Source organism: Octodon degus, unplaced genomic scaffold (assembly GCF_000260255.1).
Source record: "Octodon degus isolate 3935 unplaced genomic scaffold, OctDeg1.0 scaffold00138, whole genome shotgun sequence".
NCBI classification, from domain to species: Eukaryota; Metazoa; Chordata; class Mammalia; order Rodentia; family Octodontidae; genus Octodon; species Octodon degus.
In genome coordinates, this window is record NW_004524714.1 from 2,870,946 (window position 1) to 2,888,214 (window position 17,269).

General features: G+C 52.2%; 2 protein-coding genes across 10 annotated transcripts in view; both read right to left on the reverse strand.

The window, feature by feature from the left end:
• Garnl3 (GTPase activating Rap/RanGAP domain like 3) overlaps positions 1-2,995 on the reverse strand; it is a 148,716-nt gene extending 145,721 nt beyond the window's left edge. For 4 of the 5 annotated variants that reach the window (XM_004641553.2, XM_023701676.1, XM_023701677.1 and 1 more), the window contains exon 1: positions 2,806-2,953. In XM_004641553.2, coding sequence (XP_004641610.2) covers positions 2,806-2,897 — 92 coding nt within the window. In that variant the 5' untranslated portion in view covers positions 2,898-2,953. Of the gene's footprint in view, positions 1-2,805 lie in introns of all 5 variants that reach the window. The other variant, XM_012517003.2, reaches the window with a different exon arrangement.
• A 3,888-nt stretch (positions 2,996-6,883) lies between these two features.
• The window catches only part of Ralgps1 (Ral GEF with PH domain and SH3 binding motif 1), a 291,187-nt gene continuing 280,801 nt past the window's right edge, over positions 6,884-17,269 (reverse strand). For all 5 annotated transcript variants that reach the window (XM_023701690.1, XM_023701689.1, XM_004641556.3 and 2 more), the window contains 5 exons: positions 16,607-16,712; positions 14,942-15,034; positions 14,671-14,776; positions 12,839-12,930; positions 6,884-9,275 (listed from right to left, as the gene is read on the reverse strand). In XM_023701690.1, the coding sequence (XP_023557458.1) occupies positions 9,246-9,275; positions 12,839-12,930; positions 14,671-14,776; positions 14,942-15,034; positions 16,607-16,712 (427 nt within the window). In that variant the 3' untranslated portion in view covers positions 6,884-9,245. The remainder of the gene's footprint in view (positions 9,276-12,838; positions 12,931-14,670; positions 14,777-14,941; positions 15,035-16,606; positions 16,713-17,269) is intronic.

Here is a 17,269-nt window from a genome sequence, read left to right on the forward strand (position 1 = left end):
GCTGGGGGATTGAACCGTGGTCCCTGTGCTTTGCTAAGCTTGTTCTAAGTAGGTGCTTTAAACCACTGAGCCATCTGACCAACCCCACTCTGTCTCTTTTTAAAATTAAAAAAAAAAAGGCTGGGTATGTAGCTTATGTAGCTTAGTGTGAAAGTCTTGGTACACATCTTCAGTATCACCAAAAAATCTTGCATGATCAGCACCATACAGGTCATTTTACAAATGAGTTAACAAAAGCTCAGAGGGGTTAAGCACCTTGCCCAAGTACATAAATGGTGGTAAGTAAAAATGCAGACACTTGAAGAACCCACGTCCATCTTGCTCCAAACCTTTCTTGAATACCATCTGATATGACTTCCACCAAATCATGGAGAACACAGGGCAAGCTGTCTACCTGTCTATTTTGTCTGATGGCTCCAGTTTCCTTGCTGGTCTTTCTCCCTGCCATCAGATTGGATGTCCAATGCTGGGGCCATTCCTTGCTGCTTCAACATCCATTAATTTGCTCTGTTCTACGCTAGTTATGAGAGTTGGCACAGGATATTAAGCCAAGAGAATCATGAAACTGAGAACAATGTGTGCCCCCCCTTGCTGACAAGGTGATTGGGTAAATGTGGTTAAACCAGATCCTTAAAGGCCCTACACAGGAGGTACAGTTGCTGAAGGCTGTTGTTGTGCAGATTCCTGCCCCGTGGCACACTATAAGGCGGGTAGGGCAAGGACAGGCTGATTGGGGCTGGCATTTCTTTCTTTTCTTTTTTTGCGGTACCAAGGATTGAACTCAGAACCCTGTGCTTGCCTGGCATTTCTGATCTCTAGTTTTCAAGGCTGATTATTTTCCAGCTAGGTCTGATTTTTGTGAAACAGTTGTAATATATCCATGACAGAACAGCATAGAGCAATTTAATTTTCTTACTGTGTATTAAGTGAAAGAGCAAGTTTAAATGTTAATATAAGTGCATGTATTCACCAGAAAGAAAAGACCAGATGATACTTGATGAGATTATGTGTCAATAAGAATGTAATCAGCCTCTTTATGTCTTTCTCAGGTTTTCAAACTTCCTCCCATAAAATTATTTTTTATGATCAGAAAAGCTGGCAATCCTTATTATGTTAAGCCTTGTTAAGACGTCATGGCATGTCAAATGGAAAACAAATACGTTGGAGGCCAAAATATCACTTAGTCTTTCAGGCATGAGGCCAGGCGGACAAAGGAGAGAACCGTACAAGTGGGAATTCAGAGGAAGACATATTTTCTAAACTGTCACTGTCTGTTATGGCAAACATCAGTTATAGACAGTTACACTGAAAGTGAAATAAAGCTTTAAAATTCATCTCCTTAGTTGACCTACCAACATAACAAGGGTTCAACTTCAACAGGTGCTAAGGGTTCCAGAATGACATGGAGTGGGTTACAGAACATCTCCACAGGGCAGCGCTACTCTAAACACTGTCTAGAGCCTAAGTGACCTGGCTGCTGGTTCTCTTCAGCCCCACCTCTTGGTATAGCTGTTCCTATCCTTCATGCACCAGCCACAAGCCTGGAAGCCCCAAGAAGACAGGAACTGTAACTGTAGTTCTTTCAGGCTAGCAGGGGAGACAGATCACTCAGGTCACTGCACAGAGAAATGTGGAGGAGCTGACAGATTCACAGAGCTCCGCGAAGGAAGACTTCCCCACTGGGAGGTGCTACTCGAAGAGGAACTCTCAGGACCAAGTATGTACGGACAAGCATGACAGGAGTAAGGGCACTGATTAGGAATAGCACAAGGGAGGAATCAACGGCAGCCAGACATTTGTTCCTTGCACACAGTAAATGTCTGATGGGCCATGCCTTAGCCTGGTCTGCGGACAGCTGGGGTTCCCGTCCTCACCCTCTTGCACTCAAATCAGAACTGCTGGACACCAAGGGCGGGCCGGGAATGCCAAGGGCTGAAGCTGGAAAGGGGCCCGATTAAGGGCCTCATCTCGTATTAAGGCTTTAGTATGTGAACCGTCTTTACTGCTTCGCTGGGGGCTGAAGCCCCACATCCTCATCATTTTCGTCTCCATCCCAGTCCCTATCACTGCTGCGGGTGATGGAGAGCTCCTTAATGGTGTGCCACAGAGCGCAGGGTCTCAGCCGCAGGAAACCCCTCCAGCGACCAAGGGGGCTGTGGGTTTAGGAAGTCTAGCTAGGGGGCGTTTGGGTCCTGAGGAAGGGGATGGTCCTAAAAGTAGGGCCAACAGGAGCGACCGGGAAGCAGGAAGACGCACCCCACGTTCCAGGCGGGCCGGCAGGAGGGCGTGTCCGAGGTCAGGCTGCACAGGGGGAAGCTCCGGTCGCCCAGGAGGGCTCCTGGTAGGGAGGGTAGCAGCCGGAAGGGGCGCCGACGACTTCGGCCGGTTCAAGGAAGCGCCCTCTCGGAGGGGCCCAGGGGCGCTGCACGGGGTGGGGGAGAAGGTGGGGGGGTGGGGGTGGACAGCGATGGGCGGGGCCGGAGGCAGCAGGTGTGAGGAACTGGGGCGCGAGTAAGGGTGGCGGAGGGGACACCTCAGGGGCTTCTCCCCGACCTTGTCCTTGAGCCCTGAGAAGAACCGGGTAGGGCACATTCTCCACGGCCTAAGACCCGCGAGCCGCGAGTGCCCGGCCTGCTCCAGGGCTGAGGGGTTCTGTTGGCTGCTATTGGGACCCCAGGCCCTGCCGCCTGGCGGCCCCTCCTGCTTCGCCGCCCCGCCACGCGCGGGCCCCTCGGACCGCCACCCCCACGTGGCTGGATCCCCGCTTCCGCCCCTCCCGGCCGCACCCCACCCGGGCCGCGGTACCTGGGGCTCTCGAAGCTGCACCCCCTGCGCCGCAGCGCCGCCCTCTTCTGCCGCAGGAGCGCAGCGGCTGCCCCGCCAGGCTCCGGCTCCATCGCCCCGGGCGGGGGCCGCGGGCTCGGGAGCACTCGGGTGGGCTCGGGCCTCGGCTGGGCTCGGCCGGACGCTCGGCTCGCTCGCCGCAGCCCACGCCCCGCCCCGCGCCCCTGGGCCAGGCCCAGGCCCCGCCCCGAACTCGAACTCCACCGCCCTCTCCTCTCTGGCCGGGCCCAGGCCCCGCCCAGACCCCGCCCCAAACTCCGCCCAGAGCCTTCCACGCCCCTCAGCTTTGACCAGGCCCCGCCCCTGCCCCGCCCTGAATCCTAAACCGCCAGTCCGGACGCTGCCTCCGCCCCAAGCCCCGCCCCTACCCGGCCCGCCGCCTGGGTCCTCCCACTTGCCCTCCACTCCTCTGCGGAGCTCGCAGAGCAAAACGCCCACCTCAGCTTCACTTATGTTCCGTCCAAGGCCTTGCCCCTCAGCACCCACTACGGACCGACCCTCCTATTCCTCAGCTATTGAGGGTCTGCGCAGCCCGGCCTTCACGTCACGGCTTGGCTTCTCCGGTGGCGTGGACCGGCTCCTAGCCTCAGTCTCTCTCTGGCTTTCCAATTGTAGCACCTCCCCTTCAGGGCGTGCCTTCCAACGCCCCGCCCACAGGCGGGACTCCAACTCTGGAGCCCCGCCTCTTCTTTCCTGGACCCGAGGTCCGTAGACCGGAGGCTAGCGACCTTGGCTTTTCACGGCTCCATCCCGACAGGTCCCGCCTCTGCGCGCGAGCGAACCCGCCCACGCCACCGACCCCTCCCACTCTGCCTTTCTCACCTCTGTCCCTGGGCGCCTGAACGAGGCCGGCTCTCCTGGCTAAATAGATAGGACACTGTGAAGTCTATACTAGTTCAGGATCGCTCTATCCAGCAAGCAAAGGTAATGCTGTCTCCTGCTGGGTGTTTGTAGCAAAGCTGAGGAATTAGAGCTTTGCAGGTTAGCATTTGTGCATTCAAGTTTTGATTTATTGCTTTCCAACTTTGTGACAAATCCCTTTGTGATCTTCACTCCAGGTCAGGAGCATGTCTCAGAGCCCTGCCACACGGCACAGTGGCTGGGGGTAGGGACCCATCTGGGTAACTGTGCTACTCAAGTCATGAGAAGGAAGCCTGCTAGGGCCCCCGCAGCAAGCAAGACTTTGTCACTGCTAGGAAAATGTGACTAAACTGACCTGGAATTGGGACGGTGCAGTAGAGCCCGAGGGGTGTGCTTGTGGGACCCCCTGCTTAGAGTGAACCATCGCAACCCAGGAAGACACTGGCCAAAAAACAGGAAGGTGGGACAGAGGATTCCGCTATCAACTTCCTGGTGCACACACTGTTAGTGATGTTCAGGTGCCTTTGCAGAAAGCCTGGCCTTCCTTTTTGCTGCACTTTGAAGCAGAGAGGCCAGTGTGGAGAGCAAATGAAGGAAATGACTGGAGATGAGATTCGAGGAGCCCTGGGGACTCCTTCAGTTCCTATCCGGTTTCCATGAGAGTCTTGTAAGGCAGCCCTCCTTTTCCTCGAAGTGAGCTGGAATGTATTTGCTGGCATCGGGAACTCCTGCTCACATAACCTTTCAGACTTAGAGCCCATGACCTCCCCCAAAAGGACTGCCTACTACTCCCCACCTGCATCCTGCCTGTTTGTCTCCCTGCTCCCCTCATCTCGACTTCCCCAACCTTTATGTGTTCTGCCATCTCTGAACTGAATCTCCAAATAGCACTTTAAGGATCCTCCGCTCCCCCTCCTTCTTCCTGTCGAGTGTCCACGGTGCTGTCCCTGTCTAGCCTGAGGAGTGCTGCTCCCGTCATTCAAGTGCTGGTTACTCAGCTGAGCTCTGAGGGCCTCAAACCTGCTCCATGTCTGTATCACAGCAATTTAATAAATTGAGCGACACTCATTGGAAAACACATTTAATTTCAAAGTAAACAAAGATGTCTGTACATTAAAGTATTTAATTAGTGAAACAATTATTATCAGTGTAACAAGCTGAAAAATACAGCAACTTGATACAAGACTGAGGTAACAAAATACTTCACCAAAAATCTAAAGAATCCCACAGAGGGTTGATGTTCAGTGGTTACTGCGGTGAGACAATCACAAGTATTAGAGAAAGTCCTTCACACTGCATGCAGGGTCGGCTGGAAAAAGACAGCTCAGGAGAATGCAACAGACTTAACAAGAACCCAACTAAAATGTAGAAATTGATTTTCAACTTACTTGGAAGAAGACATAAGAAATTGGAACTACTCTCTATGCAACATTTTGAATGCTTAGTGGAAAACCATGCATTTTGGCACGAAATTTTTTAAAGATTATACCATATTAATAAATTAATTACAGTTATTTCATTACTGAATGGTCACAGTCATCCAGAAATGGATGGAGATTGACAGTTGTAAAACAGACACATGAGATGCTGCGTTGCTGCGGTGAGCAGGGATTTCTGGGTTGCCCAGGGGTGAAACATACCGGTGTGGCAGCAGGCGATAAGGTGGACTAACATCCACAGTCCAAGTCTGCAACACCCCAGACAGTGCAGCTGCCACCATGCTGTACTTGAATTTAACACTGAAGTGAAAGAAGCCTATGAAGCAAATACTGTGAACATTCTGACCCTACTCTGTGTCCCTTTTTGGACTCCTCCATGTACTGAACCAGTCTGCGCCTGGCTCTTCTGAGCCACCAGCTTTTAGCAAGACTGTTCAGTCATGCTAGCCTTTTGAATCTCTTCTGAAACAATTTGCACAGCATTTGCACCCAGGCCCAAGGAGGCAGCAGGGTCTTGCTCAAGGAGATACAGGGGTGGGTGGGTAGGGACTGTTTGTTCATTAAGCAATCAGCTCCACAAAAGCAGAGATTGGATCTCTCTTGTTTTCAACCATTTGTATCCTGGTTACAGACTGGTACATGGGAGGACTAGCTAGAAATTAGAATTAAGAAATGAATGAATGAATAAATGAAGAAAGGAAGGAAGGAATGGGTGTTTTCTTAAAAAAAAACAAAAACTATTATTTCAAAGGGACTTTTTTAAAACACAGAATTACCCAATGCGCCAATGTGATATGGAGCTAAGTCATTTATGGCATCACGCACGTGAGGCGGTGTTTTGGGTTCACCTGGTGGCTGCGAGCATCAGCAATGTGGGTGCAGAGCTCTGGACCCCACCCGAGCTTTAATAAAGCAGGCTTGGCTTGCATATGGTTCCCCATTTTCACAAACCTGACATTTTTATTATCTGAAAACAGCATCCTCAATGATACACCTTTTTGGATTTAGGAGTTGGGAGTCACATGATGAAAGAAATACTGGGCATCTTGGTGAGAAAAAGAAATCCTCTAGAAGTCAGTTGGCAGTCAAGGTAGCTTTTTCCCTAAGCAAGTCCTCCAAGGGTCTGCCTCTGCAGCGCCTCCATCTGACTGGGTGCTTAAAAGGGTATCTGGTCACAGGAGGGAAGGGTGTTGTGTTTTCTCTGGATGCATTCAGAGCAACTACAGCTCTCCACCAAATCCATCCTCCACAAATTTTTCAATTCCCAGAGTACACTTCGCTGATCTTGGCTTACAAAATGTGTTCAACTAAGAGGGGCATAAAATACTATCAGGGCAATGTGAGGGACTGGGCTCTTGGGACACTTAATACTGCCAGCTACCTAATCCAGTTTGTAGACAGCACTGTACAACTCACTCTTCTTTTGGGCTGCCACAATCTGTCTGCTGAGAGAAAAATGACAATATATGCACACAAGACATAGTACCTTCGAGATTCACAGGTAGTTGTACACTATGAATAAGCAAAGAGCTAGACCAGTCCCTGCTGTCTGGCCCCACCTGCAGAAACAGTTCCCTCCACAGTGAGAATCCACCCTGGAACGCCCCTGCTCTGTGGTCTGTGCCTAGGCCTCTGTCCTCAGCTTGCAGGCTTCCTCACCCTGCAGCTTGTGGGACAAGCCAGCACTGGGAAGACGTAAGCACTGAAGTCACAGGGTTGACCTGAGTCCCTGCTTGGAAAGTCAGTAATCTGTCAGCTTCATCTCCAGGACTCGTCTGAGGTGTTCAGGGCTCTGACAGTTTTACAAGGCTTTTTCCAACAAAGTTCAGATTCTTCAAGAGTCCAAGGTAAGAATGTCTCTGGAAGGGGATGTGGGATTAGTCTCCATTAGTGAAAAACTGAACACTCTGAAAAGAATTGTGACTGTGCTCTTTCAAACTGGATTCAGAAGAAAATGTTTGTGAAGGGTAAGAAAAATGAGGAAATGGTAGACTATCTGCTTTAGTGGAGCCTGAAATCCTGGGGCTTGGGGATGGGTATCTATAATATTTCATGTGTGGAAAACCAGGATAGGGTTAGAAGAGTAGAAAGGCCCAAGGAAAGTAAGTAGCTGATATTCCAGGCTTGTACTTTCATCCAACTGTAAGACCTTCGAGAAGTTAACAGGGAAGGTCAGGCTTAATATCGCCTATGGCACAACCCTGCACAGTTCTGGAGAGAGGTGTCTGTCGCTCCTGGCATTGTCACTCAGCCTCAGACGTCAGCTTGAAGTCGTTGGTAGAATCAAGTGCACATCTGTGGACCCCTGGTACAGGTGGGCGCACAAGGCAGCTGTGGTCAAGGTTTGACAGCATTAACTTTCCCTCCTGGAGCTTCTCTTGGCATCAGTGTCCAGTCTTTGCTCCAAAAGAGGGTTAGCTTCTGAGCACTGTGAGGCTCAACCACAAAGCACCACCCTGATGACAATTATTTTTGTCACCAATTAATTTCAATTTCAGAGAATCTTTTAACATTTGATCAAAATACAGTGATGGGTCTTTTGGTAGTTTTTCAATTGATCTCTTAGTTTATTAATTATGGTGTTTTGAAGCTTCTTACCTAAAAACTCTTCTGGGTAATCTGATGCTTGGTTATTCTGAGTTCTGAAACCAAGAAAGAGACAAAGACCCAGGAATTCAGTCTCTTGGATACAGTGGTTTAAGGGTTTCCATCTCAGGATTAAAATGTCCAAATAAAATGGGGTGGGGAGGAAAGTGGGACAGACAGCTGTGATGATAAAGAGCAAATTCATTTTGAATAAAAATGTATTTGTGCAAAGTCCCTTTAAAATATGACAAAAGGGTGACAAAGGTCCTTGTTTATGGGAAGAGCTCCTACACAAATGCAGAGGTCAGATGTTCACACCCCAGGGCTTGGCTTTCCTGTCACTTGGCCATCAACAGTTATGCCCTTGCACTTGGAGAAGTTGCTGGTGACTGCATTTGGAGGCAAGACTGTGGGCACGCAAGACCTTGGTGTCACTCAGCTCCCAGTGTAGCCAGGAACCCCGGCGGGCCCACCCTGGTGGTAGAGATGACTGAGGGAAGCAGAAGCCTGCCCTGCACAGCAATGTGGGCATAAAGTGACTTCTGTGGGGCTGATCACTGTGAGCACAGTAGCTTCCAAACTGCTCTGAGGATGCTGAGAAAAAATTCCCCAACTTCCCACATGGGCATGGTGGGAGCAGGGGCCATGGGAAGCGCCCCAGCCAGGAGAGGGCATGGAGGAAGCAAGCAGGCCAGCGGCCCAGTCTGTCAGCAGGGCTGACAGCAACAAGGCCTGGAAGGGCCCCAGGGCCCAGGGAGCAGGCCTTCCAGATGAATAGCACCCATAGGAACAGAAAACAAGACACAATTTAAGGCATTGTTTGTTTACAGTAAAAGAACACAATGGACCCTTAACACAGGGGCATCTGGGCTCCCACTCTGACCTTTCCTGGTGGACAAGGCTATCACTGAAGGTTCAAGCAGGGCCTCAAAGCAAATGAAGTGCGTGATGTCACAAGTCTTGTGCCAAAATGCATGTTTCTCGGAGATTTCACACTCGCTCACACGCACACATGTACAGCGCACACACACAGGATGCTTCGGGGGGTTGTACAAAATCTGAGGCAGTCCGGTGGGCAAGCAACCCCACGCACTTGGGGTATAACAGGCCTGTTCCATGGCCTGTCCCTGCTGTCTGGCCCCACTTGCAGGTAAATGCTGTCCACCGTGTGCAGCAGGAAGGACGGAGAACCCAACGTGGGCCAAATGCTCTCTAGTCGCAGGAGTAGCTGGTGGACAGATGAGGCCCAGAGAAGGGCAGGTGTGCAGTTTGGGGTCTGACCACTGCCCTGCGAGATGGTGCTGCAGAATGAGCCACGAGAGTCACTGGAAACTGACAGGTGGATCCGGTACTGGGGAGCCCTCTGGGACTGTGAGGCTGAAGGCCATGGCCCCTGAGCCTGGCTGCATGGCTCCCAGATCCTGGCTCACAGTCTGTGCCCAGGGCTGCTCTTCTCCACCAGGCCCAGCCTGGGCTCCCAGAAGCCTCTTTAGTCACGTCAAGTCCTGCAGAGACTTATTCAAATGACATAAGGTTTGCAGGTACCTGGAAAAGAAAACTCTGCTTCTAGTCAAAAGTTCTGGTGCTTGGAAAGGGACGGGTGGTGGACCTTAGGGGAAGGGACCAGGCCTTTCCTAGACAGGCTATGAACGAGCAGATCAGGTGGGGAGAGAACAGGGCAATAATAACAGCTTCTGCTTGTTAAGTGACCACCTTGTGTCAGGCACTGCTCAGAGTACTTCACACGCAGTGTCCTGACCCTCACCTTGGCCCTAGGAGGCAGGTGCGAGGGCATGGCCATTACGCGGATGAGGAAACTGAGGCTTCAGGAGCTTAATATGCAGTGAGTAGGAATTCCAAGCCGATGCTTTCAAACACTATCCTCCCATCAAAACAAAACTGCACTTGGGATGAGGAGGACAAACTTCACAGGTACACATATGGGGCATGAGTGCTGCTCCGGAGGGGACCCCAGCAGGAGGGGCGTGTCACTAGGGGAAGGCAGAGAATGACAAGTGGAAACCCAGCAGAGGCAGGAAGTATGTGGGCATGACAAACCCTAGGACCTCCCCATGGCCATGCTCCGGGGTAAAACCCAGCCCTGATTACTGGGCACTGTCACCACCAGGGTCGGGTGTCCCAGCCTCAGACCTCCTTGCCCAGCACTGCTGTGGGGGCCAAGAAATTTTATTAGAAACTATTTCACTGAAATAAGCCCATCTTGATACCAATTTGATCAAAATGATGCATTAGGAAAAAAGTACATCTCCATGCAGCAGGAGACAGTTTTAAGAATGTTCACAGCAGCATTATCAGAGTAGCAAAATGCAGGAAATCATCCCCGGCATGACTAGTGGGAGAAACCGAGAAAAGACAAGCACAGATGGACGAACCGGCAGCTGTGCGTGCTGCCCCACCCCGGTGACTCTCCGGAACGCGTGGCTGTTGAGTATTGGGTTGCTGTCAACCTTCTACTATCACGGCACAGGGTAGGACGATATGATGAAAAGTACATTAGAGATCAAAGAGGCAAAGAAAAACGTCTCTTCACCCTTGTTCTCAAAATTGAATAAAATCCTTTAAAAATTCGTCAGGATTTGCCTCGGACACCATATTCACAAGCAGGTGAAATCTCACTGTGACCGTTAGACCAAGCCACGCTGCTTTGAGCTGGTCCTGCTGAGCAGTGCTGCCGCCCACTGGCTGCTCTGCACGGGATGCGCATCCTCATGCAGGGCTCCGCTGGCCGAGCCAAGGTCCTGCCTCTTCCCCCAGCAACCACCTGGTGTCCTGCACATAGGTTCTGGGCCACCTGTGCGTGGCAGGTGAGCCTCAGTGTGCTGTGCTCTCTGGTGGCACTTAGACACACCTGGGGACTGTGGGGGCAGGGTGGTTCCAGGTCCAGTTCTCCTCCTAATGTCATCTGATGTGGACAGCCTTATGCAAGCCTCCGTGCTGTGTTCTGTGATTTGCCTTGCGAGGACAGCTGACCATGGGAATGATTTAACATGTGCAAGACTCTGGGCTTGACCCACAGAACCCTAAATCAATATATGTGTGTATGTACTGTAAAGACGGCAGAGTTAACGTTGCCTGTATATCACTGTAGAACGTTTACACGCATGCACAAATATACATATGGTCATTATGCATATGTGTTTTGAGGCAGGGTTGAAACAGCCTTGCTGTATAGTTTAGGCTGGCCTTGCGCTCACTATAGCCCGGGCTGGCCTCTACCTTGAAGCAATCCTCCCAGGTGCTGGGATTACAGGCGTGCACCACTGTGCCCAACTGTCTATGTGTGCTAACAAGTGAAGTCATCCTTCCCTACGTCTGTGCCCTTTCCTTAATTACTGGTACCGAGGGGTTCTGCCCAGGACCGTGCCAGCTGCCTGAGGGCTGCCCAGTGGGGATCTACTACAGGTCAGGCCACCTCCTCTTGTTCTATCAAGAGCAGTGCTGCAGTGACTGTCCTTTAGCACACATCTCTGGGGACCTGGGACATTCCTAGCAGGGTCACAGGTGAGTCAGAAGACTCAGTGCTGTTGATTTGGGTCTCTCTGTGGTACTTCAAGTTTATCTTAATATTAGTCTTTTTTTGGGTGGGTTCTGGGAATCAAACTCAGAACCTTGGGCTTCCCAGGCAGGCACTGTGCTGCTGAGCTATGTCTCCAGCCCTCCTCATATTAGTCTTCTCCTGTTCTTTAAGTCTGTTGAGAACTTCCTGATAATTCTCCTTCCAACTTCTTACCATCTGTAATCCCAACCCGTTTTTCATATACACCCTCAACTACATTACAACTCAGAATCCTCAGCAGGACCAAGCTGAGGACTGAGCCCTAGGACCTGCCACTGGTGACCACCTTTTGTTTACAAGATAAACACTTTGAGGGGCCAAGAAGGCTTAACATGTTATGACTAGCAGGCGAAGCCCGTGTCCTCATAGGCCTAGTGCCTGGTGCTGAGGGTCCCTCAGACCTTCTTTCTAGGAACAGCCACCATTTAGTCTGTTCCCTGTGTTCGCTCCCACATAGGCTGAGGAGAGGGACCCAATGTCCTCAGTTTCCTCATGGGTTTTTAGGGGCAGAAATATCAATGCTGCCTGCTGGCTGCAGGGAGGGGAAGCTCTGGCTTGCCCCCATCTGGAGCTGAGGGGGCACAGCCATGTCTTTTGAGTCAGCCTGGCCCACAGGGCTGCCTTCCCAGGGCTCTGGCATGGCTGCAGGGCTACAAGTGAAGAAGGGGCAGCACAGTTTGGGGTTCAAGGGCAGGATCAGGAGTCAGGTGGCTGTAGGGTGGGTTGTAGCTCCACTGTGCCTTGTGGGACCCTGAAGGGCTGCCTCTTTCTGAGCCTCAGGATCCTCAGCACAAAATGGAGACATAACACGATGGAGGATGGGGGATTCCTGCATGTGATGTGTTCAGCATAATGACTGAAGACAGGGTAGGGAGGGAGCCCACATTCACGCAAGCCCCTCAGAACCAGCATCCCCCATGCATCAGCACTGGGATGGCCTAAAGTAAATTGGCCACTAGCACTTCACGGGTTGTGGAGCTGGGAAGCCCAGTAGTCAGTCTGGGAGACGCCCATGAGATCAGCTTTCTGACAGATGCTGGAGCTGGCCCTTGCCACCTCCGTTTTCTGGTGAGTGTTTTTGTGGCATTTCCTATGTCTTTTAGCAGAAAGTTTTTTTTTATATTTTATTTATTATTTATTTATTTATTATGTGTGTGTGCATGCGTGCGTGCGTGTGTGTGTGTGTGTGTGTGTGTGTGTGTGGCCAGCTCAGCCCACCAGGGGGCAGGGCTGGCTGGCATGTGGTGCTGGGGGATTGAACCGCCGTCCCTGTGCTTTGCTAAGCTTGTTCTAAGTAGGTGCTTTAGACCACTGAGCCATCTCACCAGCCCCTAGCAGAAAGTTTTGGCGCTGGGCTCCACTCTATGCTGTGTGAGGGGTGTCTAGCTTCAGAGGAATCTGCTCACCCACAGAGTGCCTGGGAGCAGAGCTGATGGGCTCTGAGGGAAGAAGGGAGCCTGTTTCCTAAGGAGCTCACTTCCCTGGGGTGGGAGGGGATTTCCAGTGAGAAGCAGGGTGCTGGTGGCTTTACCTGAGGCCTGTTGCTTTTACATGCATCATCCAAATGCTTGTGCCACAGTATTGCGTGGAACCGGGAACCAGTCTGGAACTTGTAAACGTTGCCTGATGGGCAGAGGAGGCATTGGTTAGGAAGCGGGCACACGGCATTAGGGCAGAGAGTTGTCCGGCATGTGTGAGGCCCTGGGCTCAAATCTCCAGTATCAATCAACCAATCAATCAAAACACACACATACAGACATATAAGACGGACATAAAAGCCTGCCTGTGCCTGTGCAGAAAGGGAACACAGCCTGGATGGGTAAACTGAGGAAGGTCAAGAGCAGTCCCAGGTGGGCTGGCGCCGACAGGCAGGCTGTTCCCACGCTCCCTTGGCTGTGTCTGTGGCCTGGGACTTGAGCGCGTTTTGGGCTAGAGTGCCTGTGGCTGTCTGAAAGCTTGGGATCCCTTCTCAGAATATTTTTAAGTGTATGAAATAAAATATAGAGAACATCAGTGATCCTGAAACCCAGTTAGGAACTACCTGCAAAGCGGCACAGCACTGCACTTCTAGGCATGCTCTGTGCTGACACACTAGTAACTGGTGCTAGGGGCCTATTTGACATTGTTCTCTGATTTCAAAGAGATGAGCATAAACGATCCTTTGAAATACCCGCAACCACTGTAACATGACAATATTCGTGATGTCTCTCAGGGATAAAATCACAGGTATTGCTAACACATTCGTCATCTGATACCTATATTTGTGATGGAAAGAATCAGAAGTTACTGGAGACAAAGATGGGATTTTTCTCTCCTCGTCCAAGTTCTACAAATTCTACACATGGACTCTGGCCAACCCTCGTGTCACATTTCCTTCTGCTTGGGGATCCTGTCCTCTGGCTCAGGCCCGGGAGTAGCTTACAGTCTGTGGGACCACAGGGTTTCGGGGTCTCACTTGTGTAGTCATACTTCTTTCTTCCTAATGAAACCAGCACTGAGGAAACTCAAGCGGTAACCAAGCTGAGGAAGTGTGTGGGACACTTGTGAACTCAGTCACTGACGGGGAGCAGAGAATGTGACCCTCTCCCTCTCCCCCAGCTCTGGGGCTCCATGAGCTTCCTGTGCACCTTGTTCCTTGGCTTCTCAGCTGAGAACACAGAAAACTGGCACTGCAAGTGTGGCCCCTGGCCAGGGCCATCATCTGCCCTGCCTTCCAGGTGGGCGCCTGTTAAAGATGCAGACTCCTGGTCTCCACTCCAGAGCTACAGACTCCAAATCTGAACATCAGCAAGGTTTCCAGAAATGTGTGTGTGCATGAACCCTGTTCTAGAACACGCCTGTCAACGTGTAAAGGTACATGGGGACTTTGCAGCCCCAGTGAGTGGGCCTGAGTAGAATCCAAGACTCAGGCAATGTTGGGTTTTGTTCTGTGATGTGGGCTACTGGGCTAGCTATGGCCTCTGTGAGTCAGGATGGTGCCGAGAACCTCTCCTTCCTCCTAGCAGGGCCACAGAGGAGGTACAGAACCAGGAGGGACTAGGAAGCTCCTCAGAGGGGCAGGTTGGAGCTTTTGCAATTTACACAGTTCTTCTGAGCTTGCCTTGGACCTGGAAGCAGATGTGGAAGGCCGCAGAAGTTATTCCTACAGCCACACACCACACCTCCTGCCAGTGGGTATGCTGCCCAACGGACACGCCGATCACGATCCATGCACTGACGAGTGAGGGCACAGCGGCTGGTGCTACAACCTAATGCAAAGGGAAACATCCGCCTCAAAGCTCTTAATGCTTCCAGATGCCCATCTGGCAGAAGAGGAGATGGGAAATAGAGCCGCTGGTGCCTGCTGTCCAGCCTGCTGCCTACCTTTTTCAGGGTTGTTTAGCTGGAAGATATCCGGGTGCTCAGGGTCGTCAGGCAGCTGCACCATCCAGCCCACGATGGAGACCTTTTTGCCGGGTGTGGATTTATACTAGGAGAAAGCAACACACAGCTGGGAGGGCCAGGCCTGGGCCCTCCTGTCCACAGGGAAGGTCAACTTGGCCAGGCAAGCTTCCTTCCACCCCCAGCCCTATAATTCCCAGAGGTCCCTTCCCCAGGCGAAGTCCCAGCATGGGAGTCCATTCATGGGACTTACATGTTTTCTGTCCGTGCCCCGCAAGGACTTGGCTCCGTAATACAGAAGGGTGGATCCTGAGAGTATGACCCAGTACCTGGTCCAGGAGGACAGCTGCACAGGGAGGGGAGGCAGAGTGATGACATGGGGCACAGGGTGGCCCCTGGCTTCCTGATTACACATCAGTCACCCCCTGGCAATGTCAGCTCAGAGAGCTTCTGTTCCCTGGCCTTCGCTACCCCCCTGGCGATGGCCCTCCCCCATAATCAAGAGATGATTTTTTTCTTTCCTCCCCTTTCACTTCTTTATGTTGTCTTTCCTTCTCAGACCACTTGGTTGAAGCTAGCGTTCAGGCATAATTCCTACACAGTCAGGTGACCTGGGCACACGAGTGTCCTGGAAAAAGCACTGTTGTGCTAAGCCACAGCCTAGAAGCTCATACCTGCAATGGGCTGCCCTGGATGGAGCTGAGGGCTGGGAGCACTAGTAGGGCCAAGCCTTGGGCAGGCTTGTGTTTCTCCAGGGCAAAGGGCAGCATTCCCAAGGCTGTGGCCCTTGACGGGGGACACCACTTCCCTGGGCTTTGGCTCTGCACAGGCAAAGCCAGTACCTATGCAGCAGGAAGAGGATGCACCTCCAAGGAACAAGCTGCTCTTTATTACCATGCAGGGTCCCCTCATCCCACCAAGGGAAAGAGAGGGCCTTAGAGCCACAGGGATGCATAGCACACGGACCCCAAGTATGCGATTCAGAGACAAAGTTCACAGAACGATATTCATCTTCACTGTATGTGAGGAACTCTGACAATTTTCCATTCCACTGTACTAAAATATATGGGTCGTGACCCACTGGCCTGATTTCATTACTATCATGTTAGCTAGCACTGGGAACAATACCGCCTTGTGGACACTGCAAGGGTCTGGCCCTTGGATGATGGGGGCCAGCACTCTGGGCCAGGAGAGGTGGGCAGGTCAGCACAAGAGGACAGACAAGTCCCATGCTGCAGGAGCCTCTGAGTTATGCTGGGACTCCATGTTGCTATGTGACAGTGTCACACCAGATATGGGAAGGACTCGTCACCTAGGAGTCAACTGGCAGCTCAAGGCAGAGACTCTGAGAACACCTGAAGGTGGCGGGTGGACCAGGACTTAGTATCTTCTTGGTGGGCAATGGGAGGAAGGGCATCGCCAACTGGCCCCGTGGGCAGTGGACAGGGATACAGGGGCCATAGCGGGACAGACGTTTCCTGGAGAGCCGCTCACAGATGCCTTGAGGCAACCTGTCATGTAAGAGTCTCAAGTTCTGTTCTGCGGAGTCATGGAGCGGGTGACATCTGGGTTCAGCTGCTGGTGGGGACTGTCCTCCTCATCCTCATCCTTGCACTCTCCTCTGCTCGCTTTAGTATACTGCTGGGACAAGACGGAACCTGCATCTGGGAAGGCCACCCAGCAGGGTGCACACTCAGGGCCTCTCAGTCTCCTGGGCCATTCGACCCTTCTGTTCTCAGCCTCCAGGCTGTGGACCGTGCTCCCTGTGTGCAGGCACTGCCTCTTGTGGCCTTCAACAGGAGGCTCTATCTTGTCCCAGTTTACAGTGTGGAAACAGAGGCCCTGCTCTCTCAGCTGCTGCCCTTAGACCAGGCGCTCACTGGGGCCCAGACTGTCTCCATCGTAGGTGCTGACTTACTGCGGGCTTCCGTCCTTCCTTGAGCAGGGTTTTCCTTCTCAGAGGCCCCTCCATAGTGGGCACGGCTGTGGAGCCTCCCAGGGTACAGGTGCATGGACTGGTGGGGCTGAGGGGAGACCATCAGTGAGACACAGCCTGGGGAAGCTGAAGCCTGGCACCTGCTTGCCCACTGGGGTCCCTAGGTGCCCACTAGTGAGTCCATGGCATTCCCCTGTGCAAGTGAACTCCTAGTACTGGGCAAGGCCAGGAAGGGGAGGACCAAGGTTCTAGAAGAGCAGGAAGGGCTCCTGGCAGCTCAGCACTTTCGCCTCCTCTGTCTTCAGGCTCTGGGCTTGGTGATCAAGTTCCCCATTCCCCAGCACCTAGCAGCAGCCACCCCATCTGGAAGACACCTCTGTCATGGCTTCCTTCTCGCTGCTCTTGGGGTTTATACCTATAGCTTTCTCTAAACCTGCTCCTTGGGCTGGCCAGGGGCTTGGAGGGCAGGTGTGTATGGTGGGGTGCGGTGCAGGGAGGCACAGGAGAGCTCAGATCGTTCCCTCCGGGCCTCCTCCCCTTCCTCCCCCAGGATAAGGCACCTCATCCACCTGGGATTACTTTGGAGCCCCAGATCTGTGTGCTTCTGCTCACTTGCTCCAGAGGCGCCTTCCCAGGTGCTGGTGT